At 41.5% G+C, this 12,978-nt stretch overlaps 1 protein-coding gene and 1 pseudogene across 2 annotated transcripts in view; one reads left to right on the plus strand and one right to left on the minus strand.

The window, feature by feature from the left end:
- Positions 1 to 1,977, minus strand: part of LOC110533567 (VPS37D subunit of ESCRT-I) — a 42,877-nt gene extending 40,900 nt beyond the window's left edge. The window contains exon 1 of the mRNA XM_021617907.3: positions 864 to 1,977. Coding sequence (XP_021473582.2) covers positions 864 to 995 — 132 coding nt within the window. The 5' untranslated portion in view covers positions 996 to 1,977. The remainder of the gene's footprint in view (positions 1 to 863) is intronic.
- On the plus strand, positions 1,673 to 12,153 carry LOC110534876 (nucleoporin 88-like; annotated as a pseudogene). The gene is made up of 13 exons (XR_016484024.1): positions 1,673 to 1,698; positions 5,170 to 5,338; positions 5,534 to 5,684; positions 5,877 to 5,975; positions 6,085 to 6,175; positions 6,359 to 6,454; positions 9,446 to 9,634; positions 9,789 to 9,869; positions 10,438 to 10,503; positions 11,048 to 11,144; positions 11,309 to 11,428; positions 11,519 to 11,634; positions 11,806 to 12,153. The product of XR_016484024.1 is annotated as a nucleoporin 88-like (transcript).
- The last annotated feature ends 825 nt before the right edge of the window (positions 12,154 to 12,978 follow it).

The following is a 12,978-nucleotide window of genomic DNA, read 5'->3' on the forward strand; positions in this document are numbered from 1 at the left end:
GAGATGCAACCACTTTGGGAACATCTCTCTAATTCATTCGCTGCAGCAGTGAAGCAGGTTTCAAATGTCATGTCTTGATCTGAATTGGACACATGCGCATCCAGTCCCAAATGAATAACGATTTTCTCTCTGTCCAAGAATGAATGCCACACCTGATGAGTTCAAGCAGAGGGCTATGTACCATGAATCACCATTTTTTTTAACTGTTCAAGACAAATAGAACAAGAACAAACTGCCCTCGTAATTTAACATTATATTTAGGAATAGATGTTCTAGTGAGGAATAAGACAGAAAGACAGAATGAGGTGCATTTGCATTTAAATGTGCATGTGTGTGGGACAGAGAGACCGATTACATGTTTTCAAATGAACATTTTAGTGCTTTTATAGCATTTTGAATAGGTTGATCCTGCTGCTCACTGAACATGTCCTGTATGGCAAGCAGGAATTCCCTGTTCAGGTCGATTGGTATGGAAAAACATTCTGTAAAAAACGAATGGAATGTGAACAATGTCAATTGTACATACTATTTACATTCACGTAAACTCTATCGGATTGAAGGAGAACGTGGGGGAAAACATTAAAGGATTTTCCCATTGGAAGCCACGCACAATACTATAGTGTCATAGGAGGATAATAAAGCATGCATTGCCTATAGCATACATGATGTGCCATACGATGAGGCATCAAAGCAATTTTTTCGCGCTTTATAGAAATCAGCAGAGAGCATAATGTTGAGACCTATTTGAGTTTGAATGTAGCCTAATAGTCTGGAAAATGTAATATCAACCACATGTAACTGACATATACATTTAGCAAAACTGTGGTTTTATTCGATAGTTATCACACTGTAGAACCAAATACCTTCTCATTGAGTCGGACGATCTGGTCCATTTTTTCTTCATCTTGTAAAAGCTCCTGCAATTCACTGGTGTTTAGAGCCCTGTACCCATCTGGGATAGAGTTCGTGTCCTTAAAATTGGACATTGTATTCATTCACAAGCAGTTCAGACGAGTTCGTTTGTAAGCCCATTTGGTTCCATGTCGTTCGCAGTGAATAGCACAGCCGCACGCGCGTGTTGTGTTGAAGCAGACCGTGTAGCGAGAACGGAACGTTTCTGTTGGCGGAGACAATACAAGATGCAGGGACACATACTTAACACGTCTGCAGCTAATGTAATGCCACTGACAACCACAGGAAGGCATTGTCGTTTATAAGCAAATGTTATAAACAGTAATAAACCTCTACCACAATTTTGTTTGGCAGTATTTTATAATTGCCTACTGAAGTCCTGTATTTCCCAAATACCCCAAAATGTGTAGTAATAATAATACTAAAAATGCATTGTGTACCTTACATTTGAAAGCATTTTCAATGTATGTAGGCAAGTGTGCAGTTATGCTGTGTGAGTCTGGCAAATGGAATATTGCAACCATTTTCACTTCCTTGTTACATAGCATCATTTTGTAGCAACTATGCTGTTACTATGTATCAACTCTTGAGCTAACTTTCGTTTCAATATCAGTGGTTGTAAAAACTCAAATTCCCATTTGTTTTACATATTCAGCTTGCCTCTGGATCTGATTGGATTATTGAGTTGAATGAATCCTGAAGTTTTCGTTGGTTTTCATTGGTAGGATTCTAAAATCGTAATATTCAGACGACAGGAAAAATGGCTGCGCTTGCTGGAGAGCGATGGTGAAGCGAGCTACCAAATCATTATATTTTTTATAAATTACGAGGAACTCGATTTGGAACCCAAAGCGAATTGCAGAAGAACTGCAAAGAGTCTTACATTTTACCTCAATGGCGACTTATTCTTGTCGGATGACGCAGACAGTGTTTTTTACACGACAAACCTGAGGCAGCTCAATTCAGAGGACAGCTTTGAGACTGTGATATACCAGGTGAGTAACGTTAAATTACTAGCTAGCGTGTTTAAAGGTTGGTTGTTCATCTAGCTAGCTACTTTCTGACAAGTTTTTTTTAAACGAATTATATTAGATATAATAGTCTTTGTAATTACAGTCAGTTGCCACTCCCATTAATTCCTGGCACAATATGCATTCACGTTGGTCTTGTCTGAACCCAATATTTCCTACATATTTTTTCCAGCAGCGGTGGCAAAGTTATCAGAATGCGTTTAGAGTTGCAATTCTACACATTTTGTCATAGAGCTGAGAATTTTTAAAAAAAAGTAACTGTCCGGTGAAAATCTAACTTCATGTTCATGTTCCGTTAACTCCTACCCAAATAATGCTGTTGACTCGTCCTGTACTCGTATTTGTGGCCAAGTCATAAATAGGGAAAAACTACTTAAACTCCTCCTCAAACTATAAAATACTTACCATTTATTCATAATGTATGATGCCCTACTCCCGTGGAGGATGAGCTGGCCAATGAGCAGTCCAAAAGAGGATTTTTTATTTTTTTATTTCACCTTTATTCAACCAGGTAGGCTAGTTGAGAACCAAGTTCTCATTTGCAACTGCGACCTGGCCAAGATAAAGCAAAGCAGTGTGACACAGACAACAACACAGAGTTACACATGGAGTAAACAATAAACAAGCCAATAACACAATAAACTAGTCAATGACACAGTAGAAAAAATAAAGTCTATATACAGTGTGTGCAAAAGACATGAGGAGGTAGGCAATAAATAGGCCATAGGACTCAGATCCCTTGACTATTTCCACATTTTGTTACGTTAAAGCCGTATTCTAAAATGGATAAAATTATTATTGTTAACTTTTTTACCCTCATCAATCTACACAATACCCCATAATACCAAAGCAAAAACTGGTTAAGAATTTTGTGACATTTACACAAGTATTCAGACCCTTTACTTAGTACTTTGTTAAAGCCCCTTTGGCAGTGATTACAGTCTCGAGTCTTGGGTATCACTCTACAAGCGTGGCACACCTATATTTGGGGAGTTTCTCCCATTATTCTCTGCAGATCCTCTCAAGCGCTGTCAGGTTGGATGGGGAGCGTTTCTGCACATCTATTTGCAGGTCTTCGATAGGGTTCAAGACCGGTCTCTGGCTGGGCGACTCAAGTACATTCAGAGACTTGTCCCGAAGGCACTCCTGCTTTGTCTTGGCTGTGTGCTTAGGATTGTTGTCCTGTTGGAAGGTGAACTTTCACCTCAGTCTGAGGTCCTGAGCACTCTGGAGCAGGTTTTCATCAAGGATCTCTCTGTACTTTGCACCGTTCCTTTCCTCAATCATGACTAGTCTCCCAGTCCCTGGTGTTTGGAAAAACATCCTCACAGCATGATGCTGCCACAACAGTGCTTCACCGTAGGGATGGTGCCAGGTTTCCTCCAGATGTGACACTTGTCATTCAAAGAGTTCCATCTTGGTTTCATCAGACCAGAGTGTCTTGTTTCTCATGGTCTGAGAGTCCTTTAGGTGCCTTTTGGCAAACTCCAAGCGGGCTGTCATGTGCCTTTTAGTGAGGAGTGTTTTCCATCGGGCCACTCTACCATAAAGGCATGATTGGAGTGCTACAGAGAAGGTTGTCCTTCTGGATGGTTCTCCCATCTCCACAGAGGAACTCTGGAGCTCTGTCAGAGTGACCATTGGGTTCTTGGTCACCTCCCTGACCTAAGCCCTGCTCCCCCCAAGGCCCTTCTCCCCCCAAGCTCTAGGAAGAGTCTTGGTGGTTCCAAACTTCTTCCATTTTAAAATTATGGAGGCTGTGTTCTTGGGGACACAGACTTTTTTTGGTACCCTTCCCCAGATCTGTGCCTTGACACAATCCTGTCTTGGAGCTCTAAGGACAATTCCTTTGACATTATGGCTTGGTTTTTGCTCTGTGGGACCTTATTTAGACAGGTGAGTGCCTTTCCAAATAATTTCCATTCAATTGAATTGACCACAGATGGACTCCAATCAACCGGATGCACCTGAGCTCAATTTCGAGTCTCATAGCAAAGGGTCTGAATACTTATGTAAATAAGCTATTTCAGTTTGCAAAAATGTATAAACCTGTTTTCACTTTGTTGTTATTGGGTATTGTGTATAAGTTTATAAAAAAAATAATAATGTTTAATCGGTTTTAGAGTAAGGCTGTAAAGTAACAAAATGTGGAAAAAGTCAAGGGGTCTGAAAACTTTCCAAGTGCACTGTATGTATGGAGATATGCACGTTTATAACATTTTGAACACTCAATTGGTGGAAAGAACAGATGACTCGGTCGACCAAGATTTGTATGAGGCTGGGAAAGCCAGAGTCGGCTTCCAATTAGTTGTGTTGTCTGGCTTGGTCTGATTGAATTCCAATGAATAAAACACGGTGAGGCTTATTCAGTCGACCTTATAAATATATACTGAACAAAAATATAAACACAACATGCAACAATTTCATCGATTTTACTGAATTACAGTTCATATATGGAAATCAGTCCATTTAAATAAATTAATTAGGCCCTATTCTATGGATTTCAACATGACTGGGCAGGGGCGCAGCCATGGTTGGGCCTGGGAGGGCTTAGGCCCACCCACATGGGAGCCAGGCTCAGCCAATCAGAATTTGTTTTTCCTCACAAAAGGGCTTTATTACAGACATAAATACTCCTCAGTTTCATCAGCTGTCCAGGTGGCTGTTCCCAGATGATCCGGCAGGTGATGAAGCCGGATGTGGAGTCCTGGGCTGGCGTGGTTACACGTGGTCTGCGGTTGTGAGGCCGTTTGGACGTACTGCCAAATTCTCTAAAACGAAGTTGGAGGCGGCTTATGGTAGAGAAATTCACATTCAATTCTCTGGCAACAGCTCTGGTGGACATTCTTGCAGTGAGCATGCCAATTGTACGCTTCCTCAACTTGAGACATCTGTGGCATTGTGTTGTGACAAAACTGCACATTTTAGTGGCATTTTATTGTCCCCAGCACAAGGTGCAACTGTGTAATTATCATGCTGTTTAATCAGTTTCTTGATATGCCACACCTGTCAGGTGGAGGGATTATTAAGGAGAAATGCTCACTAACAGGGATGTAAACAAATTTGTGCACATTTGAGAGAAATACGCCTGTTGTGCAGATGGGAGATTTTAAATGTTGCATTTATATTTTTGTTCAGTATATTATGCTACTGTTTGAGGAAAATGTAATAAAATATCATCCATAATAGGAATCTCATTCCTAGACCCCATTTTTCTGTCTTTCAGTTCAAGTAGCCTCAGTAAGCCCAGTGGGCCCTTACCCATGTTCCCCGCGGCAGAGGATAACTGTGCCGTGCTCTGCCTGCCCTGCGTGCCCAACATCCTGGTCATCGCCACGGAAACGGGCACACTGTATCACTGCGCGGTGCTGGAAGCAGAGGAGGAGGAGACAGGAGTAAGTACTGTACAGACAGTACAACGTTACAGAATATTTAGATAGAAATGTTCTGTGATAAACAGACATGATTGTCTATCCAGTAGAACAGGGAATCGTGTTGGCTCTATTCGTTACATATATCTGTACAATTCTGAACATTTTACCTCACGCTATGTCCATGGAGGAATTTTCTTCTCTGTGTGTGATTGACAGGCAGTGGAGAGGTGGATGCGGGGCTGGGAGGTGGTGCCCTCTCTCTATGTGTTTGAGTGTGTGGAGCTGGAGCTCACCCTCAAACTGGTCGCTGGGGATGATGAGGCGCCTGTGGAGTCTGACTTCACCTGCCCAATCAGACTGCACAGTGGTGAGTGAGTCATGCTGATTGGTTGATATAGTTGAATTCTATAATGGGATCCATTGATGCTTCTCACCAGGTCTCGATGTATCAAAGTCCACACCCCATCATCATGTTTGTCAAATGTACTTTGAATGTGATCTTTTTTCTTCTGTGGTGTTCTTTATGTTTCATTGAAACTTGCTTCATGCCCTATTGCAGACCCCCTGTGCCAGCACAGATACCACTGCAGGCATGAGACAGTGCACAGTGTAGGCCTCACTTGGTTCAACAAACTGCACAAGTTCCTCCAGTCTTCATGTCCAGATGGGGTGTCAATTCAATTGCGTTGTTTACCACATAAATCGGAGGTGGTTAGTGCATGTTAGTGCATTAATTTGCCTGATATGCCATAATGCTCTCTCCACAGATGAGGAGGACAAGGATAGTCTTCAGGAGCTGGCTGCTGCACACCGCTGTGTCGTAGAGCACATCCTCTGTACCAGGCCTCTTAGTAGAAGGTAGCACTACAACTATCAAGGCACCAGATATTAATATGACGTCATTGACTAGATTGAGATTCTGCTTGGCACTCCTTAGTCATAAGTACCAACTTGGGACTGTTGTCATATATTGTCAACGTGGCAGTAAATGTTGTTTTCTCAAAATGTAAAAAACATCTCTCTCTCGCTCTTTGGCCACAGTTTGTCAGCTCCAGTACGGGGCTTCTGGATTGTGTCTTTGGGTGCCACCATAATATGCATTACAAGCACCTATGAGTGTCTACTACTGCCTCTCCTGTACGGTTCCTGTACGGTTCAAAAGACTATTCTTTTTTTATTTCATTATATAGGGGTAGGGTTGCAAAGGGTCGGGAACTTTCCGCTAAATTTCCGGAAGTTTTCCATGGAAAGTTAAGCCTAGATTCTTTTTTTAAATTAATCAAAAAAGTTAGCTTATAACAGTGAACCTTTTTTGTGGGATACACATAAGGCACTTCTAGGTCTTGTGGCATATTTTGGTTAAACTATCCTCAATTCAATGGAATTACAAACCTCTGCATGTACAGTGCATTCTTCCATCACATGTGCAGTGCACTCCTCTATCCCATGTACAGCTGATTCTCAAGATCTTGCACACTAATGAGATGCTATTGAGCCCACACTACTACACTGTCTGAGCCAAGGACTACATGCTTTCTGGGAAGTTTTGATTACAATACTGGGTGGGGTGAATATATTTTATATGACATACATTATTTTTTGTTAACTAGTAAATCCTAGTAGCCTACAGCAAAGTGTGTTTAATCATTTCTAACTTGTTAACACTTTCTGCTAGTTAGTTTTGCTACCATGTGGGTTTTAGCTTGCCTGAGCCTGCTAACTGAGGAGTGTTAATTCACCTGTTTCCATACATGTTTCATTTAAAAACATGTATCTTACAAAAGAGTTGTTTAATCTAACTGTTTAACTATCTATCTGTACATGGAATTGTATTTGTTGTTTTTTTACTCATTTTTTCCTCATCTTTACAGGAAAATGCCACGGGCACTATGATGTGTGGAGACATTTCAGTGCAGCTAATGTAGAAGGAAAAGCTGTGTACATTTGCAAATACTGTGCCAAATCATATGTGAAGAATGCAACAAAGATGCAGAATCATCTGGCCAAGTGCATAATGTTTTTTCCGTGCTCACAACAAGCAACCTCTGACAAAAGTCCCTCTACTTCTATTCAAGGTGAAAATGATGAATCGGACACCTTATCGATAGCAACAGCTCATGGTCCTCCTGGAATCGGAAGTGTTTTTGACTCAATGGAGGAACGTAGTCAGAGAAATACGGATGAATGTCTTGCTCGAGCTGTGAATGCAGCTGGTTCACCTCTGATGTTCACAGGCAATGTGTATTGGAAGAGATTTCTGAATGTTCTTCACGCAGCATATACCCCTCCAACCAGCATGCTTTATCTACTCATTTGCTGGATGCAGAGTTCAAGTGAAGGTCAAGCAATTCATAGAGAAAGCAGACTGTATTGCAAGCATCTCTGATGGGTGGTCGAATGTTTGTGGGCAAGGAATAATTAACTACATCATCTCCACCCCTCAACCAGTATTCTACAAGAGCACAGACACACCGGTCTCTACATTGCAGATGAGCTGAAGGCAGTCATCAATGACCTTGGACCACAGAAGGTATTTGCACTGGTGACAGACAATGTTGTGAACATGAAGGCTGCTTGATCTAAAGTGGGGGAGTCCTACCCTCACATCACACCCATTGGCTGTGCTGCTCATGCCTTGAATCTGCTCCTCAAGGACATCATGGCACTGAAAACAATGGATATACTCTACAAGAGAGCCAAGGAAATGGTTATGTATGTGAAGGGTCATCAAGTTATAGCAGCAATCTACCTCACCAAGCAAAGTGAAAAGAATAAGAGCACCACAATGAAGCTGCCCAGCAGTGTTGACATGTTTGACAGTCTCCTGTAGGGGAAGGAGTCTTTCCAAGAAATTACCATATCACAGTCTGCCGATATGGACAGCCCCATCAAGAGGATCCTCCTGGATTATGTATTTTGGGAGAGTGGTAAGCAGCCTGAAACTCCTGAAACCTATAGCAGTAGCCATTGCACAGATTGAGGGAGACAATGCCATCCTGTCTGATGTTCAGACTCTGCTTACAGATGACAGAGAAGAAATCCGAACTGCCCTGCCAACTTCACTGTTGCTCCAAGCAGAGGAAACTGCAGTTCTGAAATGCATCAAAAAAGCGTGAAGACTTCTGCCTGAAGCCCATACATGCCGCAACGTACGTGTTGGACCCCAAGTATGCTGGCAAGAGCATCCTGTCTAGTGTAGAGATCAACAAGGCCTATGGTGTTGTCACTACCATGTCTCGCCACCTTGGCCTGGATGAATGCATGGTTCTTGGCAGTCTGGCGAAGTACACTTCCAAGCAAGGGCTTTGGGATGGAGATGCAATATGGCAGTCGTGCCAACATATCTCATCAGCCACCTGGTGGAAGGGACTTTGTGGATCTGAGGCTCTTTCCCCTGTTGCCTCCATCATCCTCAAAATCTCGCCACATCAGAGCGCAACTTGTCCTTGTTTGGGAGCACACTCACAAAAGCATGCAACAGGTTGACCAAGGGTTGAAAAATTGGTGGCCATCTGGGCAAATTTGAGGCTTTTTGAGCCTGACAACGAGCCATCCTCAACAAGGTTGGAAAGTGACAGTGAAGATGAGGCCTCAGAGTCTGATGTTCAAGGGGTGGACATTGAGGATGTCCAGGGATAAGACATTGAAGCCTGAGAGGAAGATAACCAAAGCTTTTGTTTCTAGACTATAATTTTACTGATGTATGTTAAAAATGTTTTTGGGAGATGCGATGGATCATTCAATATTCCCTTTTGTTGTTCAGTGAAATCATCCCATGTGAAGAGTCAACTCATTTAATTCAAGTTCAATTCATAACTAAAAATTTTTTTAAATTCTATTGGAAGGATTTAATCATTTGCAATTATGTATACTTATGATAAGGTAAAAGGTTTGTTTCTGTCCATATAATATGGTAAATATATCCAATGCAAAAAACATCTACGTTTAAATGGTATTCATGTTCATTTGCATATATTCCCGTTAATTCCCACAGAAAGTTTCCGCCTCTGAATATTCCCCAAAATGTGCAACCCTATATAGGGAGCATTATCAGTCCAAACATTTAAAAAAATATATAGATAGGAAAGTGTGTCACAGGCTGATGGTGCATGTCTATGTGTGTCCTAGGAGTTCCATCCGGCCTTCCTCTCCTCTCCTGCTGTGATCCTACCCAGGGGTAGGCTCAGCTAGCTCTCCTCTGCGTGGATTGCACAATGACTACTTTGAGCAGCACATTTGAAACATCCTAGCCCGAAGCTCCACCAATCCTCTCATGCTGAGGTAACACACTCACCACAGTACATTGAAAACACCCATGTAGGATGATCTTGGATTTGTACAGATGCTTATTTAGACTCCATAGCAACATGCTTTGGCATCATGCTGAGCCATTTTGACATTTAGTATCCTCCCTTGTGGCTGTTTTTGGAATGACAATTTATTCTCAATGAACTGGCTTGATAACGGTTAGATCACATTTTACAGAATGCCCAGTGTTCAGAGAGGAGTACATCCTCAAACAGGATATGGCTCGCGAGGAGATGCAGAGAAGGTCAATGTCACTCATTAACAGATAAATACACACACATTTAATCAACAACACACATGATCACTTGTAGTTGTAGTTCTGATACAGACACACACACACAGGCCGTGTACAAAATCTTTCTTGCTTACTTTTTTACTAAAACTCAATACTGTGTACTAATATTATTACATACTATTTATAACGCACTTTGTGTAAAAACGTTTGCAGTAAGCAACACATATCAACATACTACTCATCCATACTGAGAAGGCGTCATCTAAATTTCAATCGTGTTAGTTCCCCGCCAATCGTACATTTCAGTGTCAAACACTATCAGCTGTGTCAAACACGTGAATGTGAAAAGACTATTCTCTTCCTCAATGTGTTCAGTGAATTCTACTTGATGAAAAGTATGCTGAGTATGACATCCTGTCATTTAAAGCATACAAAACTTTCAAAATGTCACATACAATTAAACATTTCAGGCATACCCAAAAAGCGTACTATTTAGAACTCAAGTATGGGTAATTGGACACGGCCATGGACACGGCCATGTCATGAAGCATGTTGTTGATGGGTTTTTCTTCTTCAGGGTGAAATTGCTGACAGGACAGAGGAACAAGCAGCTTGAGGACCTGGCCTTGTGCAGAGGGGAGAGGTAAATAGAGTTTCCCAATAAACTTAGTGCTTGATGGCCATAGCTATGCACTCCCAAGGCTTACAGCAACTCAGAATTGTGCTATAACAATGAAAGCACTTAAAATAATAATGAAACATTGTATTACTAATGCATTTTTACTTATGCTATGCTTTTTCTATTTACAGGATGAGGTAAAGACAGGGACATGTATTGCATGAAGAATAGGTAGTGGTAGCTGCAGATTTGGAAAAGGCTTCTTACAGTGCGTCTTACAGTGCATCAGATATCAGCATTGGTAGAAATGTGCTCATGTGTATTTGTTATCCTGTTTGCTCCCAGTGTACATATAATATGATTATTCAATGAGGTCACATTCATATGTAATTGAATGTGATGTGACTGATTTGGTTTGACCGGCAGTCTGGGGTTGATAATGCAATTAGAGGCCAAACATAACTCTTTGAATTACAGTGATGGAAGTACTGAGGCTTCATGAGCTTTACCATGCATTTCATATACTTTGGAGCTATTCTTCATCTTGTGTTTCTTTTTCTATCAATAGGAAAAGACTGCGAGAGTCTGCAGAGCGTCTGGCTGATAAGTACGGGGATGCCAAGTATCGCCAGGAGGCCACCATGAACAGGTAGCTAGATACACCCGTCACTCTACGCTCCTCTTTCAAATCTAATCTAATCTTCATGGCTTGTTTCAGAAGTCTACATTTGTTTATACATTTTGTTTTTAAAGCCTTCAAAACAGTCAGACACCCATGCAACATAAGAACTGATTAACTCTCTCTCAAAAAAAGCTATCTGCTTCAGAGCAGGTTCTGGGCAGTCTGCGCGGTCAGCTGCCTGTTCTGTCTGACAGTGAGAAAGACATGAAGAAAGAGCTCCAGACTATCAACGACCAGCTGCGTCACCTGGGCAACAGCATCAAACAGGTGAGCTGCCCTCTTGGGGTCTCCGTCATCCTCATGGAGCCTCGTACTGGTTCACAGTAATAACTGGGCTAGTGTCTTATCTTCTCCCAGGTAAATATGAAGGAGTACCAGAAGAAACAGATGGACAAAGGGATGTCTCCAGCCAGGGCTACTGTCGCCCTCAACTTGCACCAGAGGAAGTGTGTCCAGGGGGTTATAAAAGAACAGTGAGTATGAGCAGCTCTTCCCTGGGTGTTATGCCAGCCTGCTGGCTGTATGATACCCATTGACCCGTTGTTTGGATATGGTCCCAAATGTTTTACGTTGTCCCTACTGTTTAATGTTGGTCCTCAGTCTTGTTTAATATGATCTAGCAGTGTTGTTTCCCTCTCTTCCAGGGGAGAGCACATAGGAGAAATTATGAAACAGATCAAGGACATCAAGAACCATTCCAGTTTCTGAGACCGTTAAGGGAGCCATCCTTCATATACAGCTATCCCACTGCTTTCCAAACAACCAAAATAAAAATGGAGCGCTATTGTGAATACTTAGTCAACACTTGCTAAAATAGTCTGTCTCATGACATGTCAACTCTGACTCATAAAGCATTGTCAGCCATAATGTCAGATTTTGGAACCAGTCATTGAAATGGGAAAATGTTGTATACATGAGTCTTCATAAGGTTTTATACACAGACAAATATACATGAATGGTATCTGGAGAATAAAAGTAATGCATGTACAGTACTACCTATTTTTCACATATGTTCATTTTAACTCTGCCTGAACAGTTAGCCCCACATACTTGTCTGGGTGGAGAGCTTTTCTTCAGCTTCGCCTATTTACAGGGCTTTCACCTTGGAGGGGAGTTGGTCTCATGGTTCAAGTGTGACAGCAGTTTTTAATCTCCATACATGTTCTGATGCATTGAGTTTACATCAACTGTAGCAAACTCTACTCATGATCTTTTAAAATTGGGGGTACACAATTAACATATTTTGGGGTATTTTTGCAACAATACCATCGTGGATACCATTGTCTCTGCATTCAGTATGAAGAAAGTTTGAGGTAGTTTCACGAGCCAATGCTAATTAACTTTAGCGCAATGACATTGACAGGAGGTTAGCATGCCAGCTGTTCCTGTTCAGACTGGGGAAGTAGGCAAATGGCTTCTTTGCCAAAATCGGGGAAATTAGTCATTGGAGCTGTTTTTTTTCTGGTAGTGGTAATTTTCAGGTTGGAAAAAGTGCTTTGGTTTCGACTTCAACAAAAACCAGAAAGCATGCTGAAAATATTTAATCCCAGCTGAGAAATAACTAAATAAAATCTTGACAGTCAGGTACCTGGGCAATAAAAGTTGGGAAATTTTTATAAAAAAGGTAATTTCATTTATTGCAAGTAATAGTTTTCCATAGCAAACATCTTCAATCCTCGGTTGGAAGAGCTTTCTGAACAAGATGCATTTCCCATTTTATTTTAGTCACTAAGTATCTGGAATTCACAGGCTGTGCTGTCCAGTGTTTTTTTATGGGTTTATGGGCCATTGTGTTTGAGAGACAGTCACACATTCTA

The sequence above is a fragment of the Oncorhynchus mykiss genome, chromosome 10 (genome assembly GCF_057628025.1).
Source record: "Oncorhynchus mykiss isolate SJ-2025 chromosome 10, ASM5762802v1, whole genome shotgun sequence".
NCBI classification, from domain to species: domain Eukaryota; kingdom Metazoa; phylum Chordata; class Actinopteri; order Salmoniformes; family Salmonidae; genus Oncorhynchus; species Oncorhynchus mykiss.